The sequence below is a fragment of the Salvelinus fontinalis genome, chromosome 1 (assembly GCF_029448725.1).
Source record: "Salvelinus fontinalis isolate EN_2023a chromosome 1, ASM2944872v1, whole genome shotgun sequence".
NCBI lineage: Eukaryota > Metazoa > Chordata > Actinopteri > Salmoniformes > Salmonidae > Salvelinus > Salvelinus fontinalis.
Window position 1 is genome coordinate 100,631,310 of NC_074665.1, and position 17,500 is coordinate 100,648,809.

Below are 17,500 nucleotides of genomic sequence, written 5' to 3' on the forward strand. Positions count from 1 at the left end.
GAAAATCATCTCAGAAATATAACGCTTTATCAGAACTTGTAAATTCAATCATGCTCTTTATTACAATTGTACAGCCATCTGGAATGTCCGCGGAACCCCCCCCCTCAGAAGTCCAGTCCTTTATATTTATACCCACATAGTATTGTCCGTCCCCTATGACGTCATTCCCCACCATCTGCCTTCAATCAGTTTATAATGGTGGCCGGACCCTCCCTTTACCACTAAATCAATGCACTCTTTGTGCCCCCCCCCCCTCTCTAGGGCATCCAATTGCTTATAGGCGTCTATGTGTCTGGTCAGTTTCACTCAAATGGAATCAGCAGACTATGTGTTTCTTGTTCATTAGTGTCCAGCCATCTCAGGCATATTTCTCTGGTATGTATGCTTTTCTAGTGGAATGAGTAGACTATATTTCTAGTGGGTCTAAGTGCCCTAAACACATATTTCTCTGACATGTGTATCTCTTTAAAGAATCAGCAGACTGTGTGTCTAGTGTCCAATTTCTTTAAGCGCCTATCTGTCTGACAGCATAATGGAGAATCTACAAGGGTCAGAGGGTCAGAACGTCCCTTAGTAGATTTCCATTACCACGGTCTCATGATCTATGTTACCATGTGGTTTGTTACTTTAATGTTCAGCTATCTTTAATATTTATATGTTATCCATGTATTTTATGTTACTACTACATCATCTGCTAATCTTTGGTTTCCTGTATTTACCAGAATGGCAAACACACTCACATCTACCTTCTTATACTATTTACCTATCTATTGTTTAATAGTGTGATATCTACCTACATATGTCACTTACTCCTACATAATCCCTCCTCTTGAGGGTAAATAACCTCAAAAACCATATTAAAAATGACATATAGAGAGTAGATATCAATACCAACAATTGACTAAAACATTATCAAAATAAAGCTTACAAATCACTTGTACCAAACATCTCCAATACATAAACACAGACAGGAAGAAAAGATCCAATTGAAACATAATATTCTTACAAAACCCAACTAGACCAAACATCTCCAATTAATAACATAAAATAGGAATGAAAGATCTAGTTAAAATAAAAAATACTAATAATCAACCATTATATTTTGATGAAGCAATGAGCATGTAGTATGAATCCCTGCCTAAGGTTACAAAGAACACAAAGCATTAGGCAAAATAGATATGCTAAAACCCCTTTACATAAGACCACAGTCCTCATCCTTACATATAAGACAATCTCTTCTTTGACACTTTGACAGAAAAAAGGTTCTAGGTGATGATAATGACCATCCTCATGAATTTTTGTACACCACTTGAAATTGTGACACAAATTACACTTTTTGTGGACATGTATGAGTAAACATTAATCTGAACTGGGTAATTTAACATATACATGGAAACCATCCTTACGAAAATCGTGACACGCATGACCACCCCCCCAATCACTTCATAGAGACAGTTAGGTTTACCAAAGGGGCAGTCAAGAGGTCCTCCAACTGCATTGCAAGGCTTTCCATACTTATTGGTATAATTGCCTGGGCTTCCCGGTACAGGATCAATCACCACAGGAGGGTCATCTCTCCTTACAGACATCTATTTAACTGTTGTCTAAACCACAATTGACTTTACCAGGGGTATAACACAACAAAATGCAATACCCAAAGCCAACAACCCTCCTCCCAACATGATGGTCATCCTAGCAAACATGAATCCCCACTTTAAGTTCTTATTTGGTATTATCCACAGAAATATAGATTCAAATCCTGATTTAACCTCATCTCTGGCCTTGAAATCCCTAGGTAGACCTCTAAGCAGTCCAATTGCATTAAGGTATACCTCAGGATCCTTATCATAAACCCTTTTAACTCTAGGTTTAACATAGTCATCATGGAGTGATTCAATAATAGTAACCTATTTAATTGCTCTAACTAAGGCACAAGGACCAATCCATCCATCAGACAATACATTCAACAGTTAGTTTTTCCCACACATCCAGAAACTATCAGCAATACCTCTGTCTTGAATTTTCAACATAGTAAGAGATGGCGTAACCTGAGTTATGTAACTACACAACCCTTTTCTATTCATAATCAACCCTTTATCATTACTTTTACGAACTCCCACGTTCTCTAATACCAAAATAGTATCACATTGTACAGTGGTGTTTCCTACATCAATTCCTTCAGTGTGGTGTCTGTAACAACATTCATATTTTCCTTTAACCACGGTACCTCTATCTAATTAAGGTACATTTAATTCAGTTCTAATGTTATAGGCAGCACAATCATTGTCTCCCAGCATGGTCTCATTCAACATAATTTTTCCCCTAGTCCTTAACCAGAACAATCCTACATTTTATGTCACACAAGGGAAAGAATACTTTCTATTGGTACAATAGTCATTTTTCCCAACTTACACAGTTTTTACATGATGCTGGTTCAGAGACTATTAAAAGATCAGACAAAGGTGATTTTCTTCACAAAATACAATTGTCCATTCTGTGTCTGTTTGCCATATACTTAGCCCATTCGTATCACTCCTTCTTCACTACTTCTTCTCATGTGGTGTCCTTGAGTGGTTCTGATTCTGATATATCTAATTCTGTTGCTTTTTCAATGTTCTTATCTTGAGGTAGATCATTAGAGTTTATCAGAAAGTTTCAAATATCAGTAAAAACTCTCCTGACTGATGTCTCAGGTTGCTTTGTGGCACGGTGGTCTGCTTGGTAAGGGCAGTCGATGTCATCTAGTGATAGCTACTGTGGTCGTCACAGCAGCCGCCACCCTTGTTGTTGTCACAGGTTCTTCCTGTTCATGTGCAGGGGTAGAATCAACCTTAATGACAGTGATGCTACTCCCTTCGGTCACTGTTGTTCTTGTTATTTCAACTATTAATTCTTCACCTTCAACTGGTTCAATCTGATTCATGATGAGCACCCTCTCGTCTTTTTCTTTGATTAATGTCAGGTCACATCCTTTCGGATCCCAAATGACTTGTCCCTTTGTTTGGTGATATGTCCATCCACAGAGTGCAATCTCCGATAAGGGTTTGATCCTTATGATTGAGATAGACTTCAGTTCTCCTACTTCTGTTATAAATTGAGGTGGAACATAGATTCTAACCTTGTCAGTCTTTTTGGATTGTTTGGCTGATTCCATTCTTCTCTTCCTGCTCCCACCATACATCTTGATTGTGCATTAGTCTGTTGTTTCTATTCTAGCATTCACTGTTACTTCTGTTATGTCAATGTCATTATTCTTTTGTTGTTCTAACATCAATTGTCTGTAAAGGAGGCCATTCAACAGTTTAAAAGTCAATTGTAGGGTAATCCCCATTTTCTTCAGCTTGCGGGACTTTTCCTCCTCTTTCTTCACCTGAGGCTCCCTCCTCAGGCCGGACTTAACTTCCATCTGGAAGAGTTTCAATTTTAGGGAAGAAACGTTCTTATTCTGTTCCTTGTGAGGCCTCTCCTCCTCTTCTGGGTGCATTAGTCGGTGCACGTGTCATATTTTGGCTTTCACTTGATTTGCTGTTTTCTTGGCTCCTCCCTGGCGTCTCAATCGTTTCCGCTGCTCCTGCTCCCTCCAGGCTCCCTCCTGGTGAATCAGCATCCTCTGTGTCCTCATCTCTATGTGGTTGTATCCTTCTCTCTGTTGGGACTCATGTGCAGTGGTTCAGATGGTACCACGTCTGGCTTCTTTTCACTTGGACGGCCGTTCTTGTTGCTTTGGCCACCTCATAGGGTCCATCTCTCCTCGGTTGATCCCACTTCCTCCGGATCCCTCCAACGTGGACTAGATCTCCTGGTATCACTGGGAGAGGTCCTTCTGGTCCCCTTGGATCATCAGACGCAGAATCTCTCATCCTGGTTCAGGTTTCTGCCTACTTTCTGTGAAGCATTCATACTTAGAGACTTATGGCCTCTGTTCTATGATTGCACCATACATCCTCTTACTTCCATCACTCATCACACAACAAACAGACATTCCAGCTGAAGCTGGCGAACCCCTCTCCTTCTGGTTTCCTAAACATAAGACTTGGAAAACAACAGACAAAACATAACAGCATTGACAATGTTATGTGTTATGCATAAATATATTCATGCAAACTGAAATCTGAGACCATGACAATTCCCACTCTCTCTTTACCTGACTCTATGCCTCCAGGATACTTTTCTGCTGGACTCCACAAAAATAAAAGCCCTAAAAAGCTTCCTCATGCTTCCACCCAGTCTTCCCCTTTCGGCCCCAGGTTCTGAGAGGTGTTCCCAAATCATGTCATTTTTACTTAGTTTCCCATCTACTCCATTTCAACTGATAATCATGTGCATAACCTACAATTAACATTCTCTCTTCTTGAATTAATTCAACACTGTATATGCTTTCATATCAATCCCTTTAACATGTTTGTTTAGAGTATAATATCCTATCATCCATTCTCTTTCCCATGATGTATTATAAATAAAACAAGTAGCCTCCAAACTCAACCCAGTATGTCTATAGTGGAATCTAATCTCTCTCTCTTTCTCTCTCTGATTCCACATCCTCTGTCATGGTGTTTTCAAGCTCACCCATTATTCAGCTGGACCTTATTTCTCGTGAGACTTATGCACCCACCAAAGAGAGACAAGAAGAACTTTACCACTGCAGTGTTGTAAGAAGTATACCACCAGCCTGGTGTATCTTGATGTACACTCAGTCTCCAGAATGCAGCCCAAGCCCTTCCATTTCTGGCTGTTTTTTCCTGAGGACATACACACTTACACATGGGTTATTTCCTGACAACATTAGCAAGATCACTAAATCTTAATTTTTAATAACAGCCCTATGTAACCATTCTGCCTCAAATACCTGGCCTCCTGCCACAGAAATATTCATAATGATAGTTAAATGATGGTCCCTACGGCAACTGCTGTAAAATAACATGTACTCAGTCAAGTGTCTTCCAGTTGGAAGAATATCCAATCCTCACAAAACTAAGTCATAAGTTTCTTAAACTTTTGCTCTAGTGTTCAAAATGCCACCACTTATTCTTTTTACCATATCTTTAGATATGTGAATTGTTCTATTTACTTTAGAATTTTCCCTATATTTTACACAGTCAGCTGTCTTTCCTTTTCTGTGAATTATCTCTATTATTATACATAGTTTCTACAAATAACACCCCTTCACTACCATTACCTTCATTTATGAGTCCCCTAACCCATAGCAGCCATTGTTTAATACATCCTTAAGTCAATTTATATATCATTTATATCAATCAGTCCCTCCTCAGGAACATATACACAACCTTATGTTCCTCAAAACAAAAATAAATTGACCAAACGAGAAAAAGAGAAAAAAAAAAAAATAATAATAATAATTTTTTTATAATAATTACACATTTGCAATAAATTTCCACTATTCGTAATGTAATTAAACCTGGAGAAAAACGTCCATCTGTTTCATTCTATGCCCCTGTTATTATTGGTCTCTTTCTTCTTCATTCTTGGGTATCATCGCACAACATACTATCTTTTTATTCAATTAAACATTAGATTTTATCATTCCAATTCCAATGACATTATAAAACAAAAAATAAAAAACCTTTAATCTAATATTCTGTAAGTTGTCAACCTCCTTGTCTCAGGATTAGTTTCCAGAGCTTCCCTAAGCCTATTAACGTTAAACAGTTCTATATCCAAAGAACTAAACAGTTATATTTTTTATTTTATACATTTTCCAACCCAATATTCAGGATAACAGTCCTTAGTGTTTACTTTAACTCAAATTTGACCTTATCTATTCAATACACAACATCCCTTTAATAATGAACATTTATACTAAACACTTTAAATACCAGTATTACCTATTTTCCAATAGCCCTTTTGTCTCAGTTTCTCTCATGAATGGCCTGACAATAAAAAATCAGTACCCCAATAACTTTAAGTCATTATTCTCCCAACAAATATAATGTCATTTCAGCATGTCTTTTTTAGATACAGTTCACAGGTCATCAGACACAGTTGTCCCTCACTGTTCAGTCGGTTAGGGTGGGTTTGATCTCCACACCCACTTGTGGTAATATTCTCTCCCATGCCTTACAGCATTCTGACGTCACCTTCTTATGATAACTCCCTTATTTCACCAGTGTTCTCTCAGATGAATTACAGATGATGTTTTTATCAACAAAAACCCTCACAAACCCACACTCCAATAAACCCGTTGGAATAACTTTCAACACTTTTTATATGCATAATGAACAAAACACATTTGTGTATTTCCCCAAAGACCATAACCCCAAGGAACTGATAGTTTTACCTATGAACCCATGTTATATCAAAAATAAAAATTAAAATAAACCTATTCGAATAACTTATTCAATTTAAGGGTACAACTCTTCATAATTTTCCCAGAGACATAATAGATTTTCAAAGTAATTATACAGTTTGAATAGAGTCTGGTGTCTTAAACATTTTATAAGTAAATCCCACCTGTTCCAACAATTTCTAGTAAAAGGTGATCAGTCTTTCACAGGAAATTCCTAGGATTCAGGGCATTTTGACACCATTAATATGTTTCCACTCCCCCTTTCTTTAGGAACAACTTAAATACATTTTTCAAAAACATGTTCATCCTTTTGCATACCCAATTTGAAACTGAATTGGAAAAAACCCTTCCAATATATCTACTAATGCATATTCATTCCCAGTACATGGTGTACTCACTAGTGAACCATAAGCTAATAATAGCAAACGAACTGGACTCACTCATCCAGAACTCCATGTTTTAGCCTTATCCAGATATTTTTATTTTTAAAGCGGCTGACTTTAATTACTGTGGAAAGCAGTTAATTAGTCTCCAATGACATTGTTGACCAGAGAAGATTGAAAACCCTTTTTTTTCCCTTATTCTTTCTGGAAAAGAAAGTGTACATATCGTTAATATTCACAATGTTACCTTTTAGTCAGCAAACCAATAATTTTACTTATCCATAGATTTTATTCTAAAGCGTCTTTAACAGTTCCAGAGAATTGTGGTATATAATGTCTAACAATTAATATTCCATCGTTACTTTACTAGATGTCAAGTCAAACGTGATCTAATACTTCTTCTTGACCACATATAAACTGCAATCTCTATGAAACACTCATTGTTCCCTCAGAGACTACACACCGCCAAGTAAAAATTCCATTCTCACTAACCTCAAACCGATTAGTTGTTTGTTATTTTGACAAGGATATATACTCTTGTATAGCGACATTTCCTTCTACCGCACTAAGTTCTAATGTCACATTACACTAATTTTTCTCATACCCGATATACCTATATCCAGAACAGAGAGCTATTTTCTTATTGGTTCTTAGATCTTGTCAATAGTTCTGCCAATCACCCGCACGTCTGCGAGGATTAGAGGAACCACACACACACCCCCATCGCAATGTATTTTCTGATGATAGAATGTTGACATCAGAACGCCTGCAAATCGAGCTTCACATTTTGGTCCCATGTGACTGTTTAATTCCCTTGTCCTATTTATCCTGTTCATCAGGTAATAGTGTCCTTCTCTCCCTATTCTATGGAAACAGTCATTTTGTTGTCATGCCACTAATTATTTATTTATTTTTTCTAAATACTCCCATGTATTATACACCTTTTATTTACTATTTTTCCAAGGTAGAGCGAATCCCCTTTCCAATTAAAAATGCATTTGTCCCATCACTTAATTTCTCTTCTCAAACCAAGCTCTATATAGTACAGACATTATTTCTGAATACTACAGATGACTTAATGTCTTATTCTAATACAATACTTCAAATATCACTGTGTTTTTCCCATTACAGATATTATTATTTATTCATTTTATAATTCTAATCAATTTTATGATTACATTTACATTACATTTAAGTCATTTAGCAAATGCTCTTATCCAGAGCGACTTACAAATTGGAAAGTTCATACATATTCATCCTGGTCCCCCATGGGAATTTAACCCTCAACCCTGGTGTTGCAAGCACCATGCTCTACCAACTGAGTCACACCAGTCCACTGCCCGCTCCTTTACGATCTCTATCTAACGTCTTACGTTTACCTTTATTAATTTATTTTGTCTATACTTTCTTACCTCTTATCTATATTCTTATTATTTCATTGTCTTTTATCCCATTTTACTGTTTAATTCCCGATTCACGGTTTTAGTGAAACAAACCTCTCATATTTTGGTCTCTGTCCTTCAGGCTATTTTTAGACCGCAGTCTCTGTGGGTACAGAGTGATCGACGGCCTGTTTTTTCCTCTTCCTTTGTTACACCGTTCGTGAATCCTTAATCTGTCCTGAATTTCACTATTTATCACTATTTATCTTAACTAACCTAGATTCGTTTTTAACTTTATAGTACAATTTCAATTTATCGACGATTCTACTTTCTGTCTTGTTACACACTATTTGGTTTAATCCTCTTTTATTATCTTTATGGTTATTTATTTTAACACCTTTTTTAGTATTCTACTATGGTCGCTTATTACTTTATCACATCAGTGTTTTTATCCTTGATTATAACTTATTTTACTTCGATGTTCCTTAATTTCATTCCATCTGCCTAATAGCAGTTAACTGCACTCTCCTTCTCAAATTACACTCAGTTAACTATCAGAGAGGCTTGCGCATGCCTCTTCCTACCACAGACACACACACACAACCCAACCTGTCCTTTCTTTCTTCCTAATGTTCTATCTCTACACAGATCTACTCATTTCTTACAACATTATCATTCATCCTTTTGTTTTTACCTCAAAACAACTCAGTTCTTTCTTTATTGACTTAATCCCTTTGTTCAACATAAGCCTAGGCTAATAGGATTTCTACGATATGACGAGAGACTACTGTCTAATCGGATCAGCTTGTCTTCATATCCTACCCAACCCCCAATACTGATATTTTCTTCTTTTATTTGATTAGTATTGTGGCGTGACCTACTGAATTAAAAAACCCTGTTAGCTAGACAGAGCGGTTTTTTATTCGCAGGATTTCTTTTGCATTTGAACGCCGCACAATCGGGCAAACGTCCTAAATATTCATCCGTACAGTCCTCCTTTCAGAGCGTTAACCATGAAATATTTATTTAACTACTGATTTATGTTTCGACCGTATTAACTACTTTTGCAGTTGAACGCCGCACAATCGGGCAAACGTTTTTTCTACAACCTAATATTTATAAGCTACTTTTGCAGTTGAACGCCGCACAATCGGGCTAACGTTTTCCTACAACCTAATATTTATAAGCTACTTTTGCAGTTGAACGCCGCACAATCGGGCTAACGTTTTCCTACAACCTAATATTTATAAGCTACTTTTGCAGTTGAACGCCGCACAATCGGGCTAACGTTTTTCCTGCCTTCTAAATATTCATCCGTACAGTCCCCCGTTCTGAGGCGGTATCCATGAAGTATTTATTTACTAAATATCCACCCAATCAGACCTCTTTAAAAATGTTCCTTTTTTAACGAGCGGTATCGTGGCTTTCTAACTACTTATTCATGCAGTTCTCTGTTATCTTTAGAGCCGTTATTCATAAGTAACCTGTCCAAGCATTCCTTCTACTAATTTTATTGAAGAAGTATCACAGGATTTTCTACCTACATTATCTGTTTTTACCGTATGGGCTGTCCCACATTATAGCCAGCCATCTCAGCCAGATGGCACAAACAAGCACATCATTTAAGCTACACATTCGAACGGTCTAATCAGAACGAGCGCATGCTCCACTAAACACCCAACACAAGCAAAGTTCACATCGCCTATTCACTCATTCTCTATACATGCACATGCATTTATATTTAATACAATTCCCCAAATTACACATACATGCAAATTCATTGAATTTAAAAGTTCTTTTGTATTTACTGGTTTCATTTTAGGAAATTTGAAAGAGAGACTTACGTGGCGCTCCTCTCGCTGAGACAGTATCTCTGAAGCAATCTTACACAAACATTTCAACCATTGTAAGAACTTGCTTACCGTCTAGTTGGGCGGCCACCCTTGTTTGTTAGATTGTCCAAAGAACCCATCATCAGCCAAGAACGTCCCAGTCCCTATCAGCTCCTGGCTAGCTCGCCAAAATATGTCGTGGAAAATCATCTCAGAAATATAACGCTTTATCAGAACTTGTAAATTCAATCATGCTCTTTATTACAATTGTACAGCCATCTGGAATGTCCGCGGAACCCCCCCCCTCAGAAGTCCAGTCCTTTATATTTATACCCACATAGTATTGTCCGTCCCCTATGACGTCATTCCCCACCATCTGCCTTCAATCAGTTTATAATGGTGGCCGGACCCTCCCTTTACCACTAAATCAATGCACTCTTTGTGCCCCCCCCCCCTCTCTAGGGCATCCAATTGCTTATAGGCGTCTATGTGTCTGGTCAGTTTCACTCAAATGGAATCAGCAGACTATGTGTTTCTTGTTCATTAGTGTCCAGCCATCTCAGGCATATTTCTCTGGTATGTATGCTTTTCTAGTGGAATGAGTAGACTATATTTCTAGTGGGTCTAAGTGCCCTAAACACATATTTCTCTGACATGTGTATCTCTTTAAAGAATCAGCAGACTGTGTGTCTAGTGTCCAATTTCTTTAAGCGCCTATCTGTCTGACAGCATAATGGAGAATCTACAAGGGTCAGAGGGTCAGAACGTCCCTTAGTAGATTTCCATTACCACGGTCTCATGATCTATGTTACCATGTGGTTTGTTACTTTAATGTTCAGCTATCTTTAATATTTATATGTTATCCATGTATTTTATGTTACTACTACATCATCTGCTAATCTTTGGTTTCCTGTATTTACCAGAATGGCAAACACACTCACATCTACCTTCTTATACTATTTACCTATCTATTGTTTAATAGTGTGATATCTACCTACATATGTCACTTACTCCTACAGTCACGGTGCACTTTCACCACCTCGTCACCGTGCACTTTCACCACCTCGTCACGGTGCACTTTCACCACCTCGTCACGGTGCACTTTCACCACCTCGTCACCGTGCACTTTCACCACCTCGTCACCGTGCACTTTCACCACCTCGTCACGGTGCACTTTCACCACCTCGTCACGGTGCACTTTCACCACCTCGTCACCGTGCACTTTCACCACCTCGTCACGGTGCACTTTCACCACCTCGTCACGGTGCACTTTCACCACCTCGTCACGGTGCACTTTCACCACCTCGTCACCGTGCACTTTCACCACCTCGTCACCGTGCACTTTCACCACCTCGTCACGGTGCACTTTCACCACCTCGTCACCGTGCACTTTCACCACCTCGTCACCGTGCACTTTCACCACCTGGTGTAGTTCATCATCCGTAGCTTATTAAACGGAATGCTTTCCCATGATTCCAAGTTTACTTCCAATATGATTATTAGGTCAATAGTTACGCATAAAGGCGTTTCCACCCCCGTTTCGCACGTAATACATTTGACCAAACACAAACCGATCCCACCGTGTCAAACGAACAAACGATCTGTCGTCATTTATACAATTGTACCGAAACTTCCTGTTTCCGTCACAGCTATCGTTACTTTTTATTTTTTATACGTTATGACTTTACTCGCATTTAATACCTGTGGATGGAAACGTAGTTAATGACTGTGAAAAAAGAACGGGACGAAGCCATGGATCAACGTGACACCCTTCATTCCTATGTAAAGACTCAATAGCACATTGAAGCCAAATGAAGTCAATTAAGATGGCGTCTCATGAAGACATAACATGGGCAGTTTGAGCTATTGCAGGAAGTGACGTTGCCAGGCTAGCTCAGTGCTGCCCCCTCTCAATGAGTAACTTAAGGTGAAGGCCGACCGGGGTACTGCAGGCTGCCATTAGCGACTCAATTATCCTTATAACTTCTTCTGTGTGCGATTTTAAAATGATCGGTTCAACTACATACATCGGGTGTATTAGAAGCAAATATTTGTACATTGATTGTTCCTGAAACACACAAAAAAAAATGTTACACGAAGATTGACCACAAAGATGGCCATTTCCCCAGTCACTATATGTTTGCCGAACTTCAGTGGCTTCAATGACAGGGGGCAGTGGTTCTCCCATTGTTTAGATAGACAGCTAGACTCATTTACCAATATAAACATGTTTAACTGACGTGGGCTAACTGAGTGACTGTCAGTGACACATTTATTTATTTTATTTTTACTTATTTAACGAGGCAAATCAGTTAACAACAAATTCGTATTTACAATGACTGCCTAGGGACAGTGGGTTAACTGCCTTGTTCAGGGGCAGAACGACAGATTTGTACCTTGTCAGCTTGGGGATTCGATCTAGCAACCTTTCAGTTACTGGCCCAACGCTCTAACCACTAATCTACCTGCCTAACAAGAGGAAGAATGCTGATGCACAAACAAGTTTAGAAATGGCACCTTGTGTATTCTACTATTCTAACTCTCAGCAGTAAGTTGAGACCCCGACTGATTAGCGAGGTCTGGACTGTGTAGCTACGGCCCTGTGAGGAAGTGTCCTATCTGTGTTTATTTTTTATTTTTTATTTCACCTTTATTTAACCAGGTAGGCTAGTTGAGAACAAGTTCTCATTTGCAACTGCGACCTGGCCAAGATAAAGCATAGCAGTGTGAACAGACAACAACACAGAGTTACACATGGAGTAAACAATAAACAAGTCAATAATATGGTAGAAAAAAGAGAATCTATATACAATGTGTGCAAAAGGCATGAGGTAGGCAATAAATCGAGTAATTACAATTTAGCAGATTAACACTGGAGTGATAAATCATCAGATGATCATGTGCAAGAAGAGATACTGGTGTGCAAAAGAGCAGAAAAGTAAATAAATAAAAGCAGTATGGGGGTGAGGTAGGTAAATTGGGTGGGTAGTTTACAGATGGACTATGTACAGCTGCAGCGATCGGTTAGCTGCTCGGATAGCAGATGTTTAAAGTTGTTGAGGGAGATAAAAGTCTCCAACTTCAGAGATTTTTGCAATTCGTTCCAGTCGCAGGCAGCAGAGAACTGGAAGGAAAGGCGTCCAAATGAGGTTTTGGCTTTAGGGATGATCAGTGAGATACACCTGCTGGAGCGCGTGCTACGGGTGGGTGTAGCCATCGTGACCAGTGAACTGAGATAAGGCGGCACTTTACCTAGCATAGCCTTGTAGATGACCTGGAGCCAGTGGGTCTGACGACGAACATGTAGCGAGGGCCAGCCGACTGTGTAGCTACGACCCTGTGAGGAAGTGTCCTAACTGTGTAGCTACGGCCCTGTGAGGAAGTGTCCTAACGACCCTGTGAGGAAGTGTCCTAACTGTGTGTGTGACAGTGTTGTGTATGTCCTCCTGACCATGTGTCTTGACCATTTGTCGCTCCAGGTGTTGAACGAGGCGGTAGAGGCCATCTTGACCATGTTCGTTTGTCTCTCCAGGTGTTGAATGAGGCGGTAGGGGCCATCTTGGCCATGTTTGTTCGTCTCTCCAGGTGTTGAACGAGGCGGTAGAGGCCATCTTGACCATGTTCGTTTGTTTCTCCAGGTGTTGAACGAGGCGGTAGAGGCCATCTTGACCATGTTCGTTTGTCTCTCCAGGTGTTGAACGAGGCGGTAGAGGCCATCTTGACCATGTTCGTTTGTCTCTCCAGGTGTTGAACGAGGCGGTAGAGGCCATCTTGACCATGTTCGTTTGTCTCTCCAGGTGTTGAACGAGGCGGTAGAGGCCATCTTGACCATGTTCGTTTGTCTCTCCAGGTGTTGAGCGAGGCGGTAGAGGCCATCTTGACCATGTTCGTTTGTCTCTCCAGGTGTTGATCGAGGCGGTAGGGGCCATCTTGACCATGTTCGTTTGTTTCTCCAGGTGTTGAACGAGGCTTTAGAGGCCATCTTGACCATGTTCGTTTGTCTCTCCAGGTGTTGAACGAGGCGGTAGGGGCCATCTTGACCATGTTCGTTTGTCTCTCCAGGTGTTGAACGAGGCGGTAGGGGCCATGATGTACCACACCATCACTCTGACCAGAGAGGACCTGGAGAAGTTCAAGGCTCTGCGCATCGTCATCCGCATCGGCAGCGGCTACGACAACATCGACATCAAGGCAGCCGGAGAGCTGGGTACGCACCGATATTCACCGAATTATGATCAGCAGAATAGAGTAGTTTAGCAAACACTTTTATCCAAAGTTACTTTCGTTAATACATGCAGCGCATTCGGAAAGTATTCAGACCCCTTGATTTTTTTCCACATTTTGTTACGTTACAGCCTTCTTCTAAAATGTATTAAATAAATGTTTGTCCTCATCACAACACCCCATAATGACAACGCAAAAACTGTTTTTTTTATAAATTTTAGCTAATTTATTACAAATTAAAAAACAGAAATACCCTTATTTACATAAGTATTTAGACCAGGTGCATCCTGTTTCCATTGATCATCCTTGAGATGTCAGAGAAAATACCAAGCCGTGAGGTCAAAGGAATTGTCTGTAGAGCTCCGAGACAGGATTGTGTCGGGGCACAGATCGGGGAAAGGGTACCAAAAGATTTCTGCATCATTGAAGGTCCCCAAGAACACAATGGCCTCCATCATTCTTAAATGGAAGACGTTTGGAACCACCAAGACTCTTCCTAGAGCTGGCCGCCCGGACAAACTGAGCAATTGGGGGAGAAGGGCCTTGGTCAGGGAGGTGACAGGCCTTTATGGTAGAGTGGCCAGACAGAAGCCACTTCTCAGTAAAAAGCACATGACAGCCCGCTTGGACTTTGCCAAAAGGCACCTAAAGGACTCTCAGACCATGAGAAACAAGATTCTCTGGTCTGATGAATCAAGGTTGAACTCTTTGATCTGAATGCCAAGTGCTGGAGGAAACATGGCACCATCCCTACGGTGAAGCATGGTGGTGGCAGCATTATGCTATGGGGATATTTATCAGCTGCAGGGACTGGGAGACTAGTCAGGATCGAGGGAAAGATGAACGGAGCAAAGTACAGAGAGATCCTTGATGAAAACCTGCACCAGAGCACTCAGGACCTCAGACTGTGTCGGAGGTTCACCTTCCAACAGAACAACGACCCTAAGCACACAGCCAAGACAATGCAGGAGTGGCTTCGGGACAAGTCTCTGAATGTCCTTGAGTGGCCCAGCCAGAGCCCGGACTTGAACCCGATCGAACATCTCTGGAGCGACCTGAAAATAGCTGTGCATCAACGCTCCCCATCCAACCTGACAGAGCTTGAGAGGATCTGCAGAGAAGAATGGGAGAAACTCCCCAATTACAGGTGTGCCAAGCTTGTAGCGTCATACCCAAGAAGACTCAAGGCTGTAATCGCTGCCAAAGGATCTTCAACAAAGTACTGAGTAAACGGTCTGAATATTTATGTAAATGTAATTTCCTTCTTCTTTTTGTGCAAACATTCTAAAAACCTGTTTTTGCTCTGTCATTATGGGGTATTCAAATCAAATCAAATGTATTTATAAAGCCCTTCTTACATCATCTGATATCTCAAAGTGCTGTACAGAAACCCAGCCTAAAACTCCAAACAGCAAGCAATGCAGGTGTAGAAGCACGTGTGTAGAAGTATTGTGTGTAGATTGATGAAATCTATTTTTTTATCATCCATTTTAGAATATGTCTGACGTAACATTATGTGGAAAATGTCAAGGAGTCTACCTTCCGAATGCACTGTATGATATTATATGGTATTGTATGGGGTATTGAATTGCAGAGTGTATTATATAGGGTATTGTATTGTAGGGTGTATTATATGGGGTATTGTATTGTAGGGTGTATTATATGGGGTATTGTATGGTATATATTATATGGGGTATTTGTATGGTATTATATTATATGGGGTATTGTATAGTATTATATTATATGGGGTATTGTATTATATGGGGTATTATATTATATGGGTATGGTTTTATATGGGGTATTGTATTATATGGGGTAGTGTATGGTACATATTATATGGGGTATTGTATAGTATATATTATGTGGGGTACTGTATGGTATTGTATTATATGGGGTTTTATATTATATGGGTATTGTATTATATGGGGTATTATATTATATGGGGTATTGTATTATATGGGGTATTATATTATATGGGTATGGTTTTATATGGGGTATTGTATTATATGGGGTAGTGTATGGTACATATTATATGGGGTATTGTATAGTATATATTATGTGGGGTACTGTATGGTATTGTATTATATGGGGTTTTATATTATATGGGTATTGTATTATATGGGGTATTATATTATATGGGGTATTGTATTATATGGGGTATTGTATGGTATATATTATATGGGGTATTGTATGATATATATTATATGGGGTATTGTATGGTATATATTATATGGGGTATTGTATGGTATATATTATATGGGGTATTGTATGATATATATTATATGGGGTATTGTATGGTATATATTATATGGGGTATTGTATGGTATATATTATATGGGGTATTGTATTATATGGGGTATTGTATGGTATATATTTTATATTATACTAACTCTGTATGTGTCCTCCTCCACCAGGTGTCTCTTAATCTAACTCTGTATGTGTCCTCCTCCCCCAGGTGTCTCTTAATCTAACTCTGTATGTGTCCTCCTCCCCCAGTTGTCTCTTAATCTAACTCTGTATGTGTCCTCCTCCCCCAGGTGTCTCTTAATCTAACTCTGCATGTGTCCTCCAGGTGTCTCTTAATCTAACTCTGTATGTGTCCTCCTCCCCCAGGTGTCTCTTAATCTAACTCTGTATGTGTCCTCCACCACCAGGTGTCTCTTAATCTAACTCTGTATGTGTCCTCCTCCTCCAGGTGTCTCTTAATCTAACTATGTATGTGTCCTCCTCCTCCAGGTGTCTCTTAATCTAACTCTGTATGTGTCCTCCTCCCCCAGGTGTCTCTTAATCTAACGTCCTCCTCCACCAGGTGTCTCTTAATCTAACACTGTATGTGTCCTCCTCCTCCAGGTGTCTCTTAAATTAACTCTGTATGTGTCCTCCTCCACCAGGTGTCTCTTAATCTAACTCTGTATGTGTCCTCCCCCAGGTGTCTCTTAATCTAACTCTGTATGTGTCCTCCCCCAGGTGTCTCTTAATCTAACTCTGTATGTGTCCTCCTCCACCAGGTGTCTCTTAATCTAACGTCCTCCTCCACCAGGTGTCTCTTAATCTAACTCTGTATGTGTCCTCCACCAGGTGTCTCTTAATCTAACTCTATATGTGTCCTCCACCACCAGGTGTCTCTTAATCTAACTCTGTATGTGTCCTTCTCCACCAGGTGTCTCTTAATCTAACTCTGTATGTGTCCTCCACCAAGTGTCTCTTAATCTAACTCTGTATGTGTCCTCCTCCACCAGGTGTCTCTTAATCTAACTCTGTATGTGTCCTCCTCCTCCAGGTGTCTCTTAATCTAACTCTGTATGTGTCCTCCACCAGGTGTCTCTTAATCTAACTCTGTATGTGTCCTCCTCCCCCAGGTGTCTCTTAATCTAA

At 39.8% G+C, this 17,500-nt stretch overlaps 1 protein-coding gene across 2 annotated transcripts in view; it reads left to right on the forward strand.

Moving 5' to 3' along the window:
• The first annotated feature begins 13,485 nt into the window (after positions 1-13,485).
• The window catches only part of LOC129865359 (C-terminal-binding protein 2-like), a 25,342-nt gene continuing 21,327 nt past the window's right edge, over positions 13,486-17,500 (forward strand). The window contains exon 1 of one of the 2 annotated variants that reach the window (XM_055938106.1): positions 13,486-14,108. In XM_055938106.1, the coding sequence (XP_055794081.1) occupies positions 13,988-14,108 (121 nt within the window). In that variant the 5' untranslated portion in view covers positions 13,486-13,987. The remainder of the gene's footprint in view (positions 14,109-17,500) is intronic. The other variant, XM_055938097.1, reaches the window with a different exon arrangement.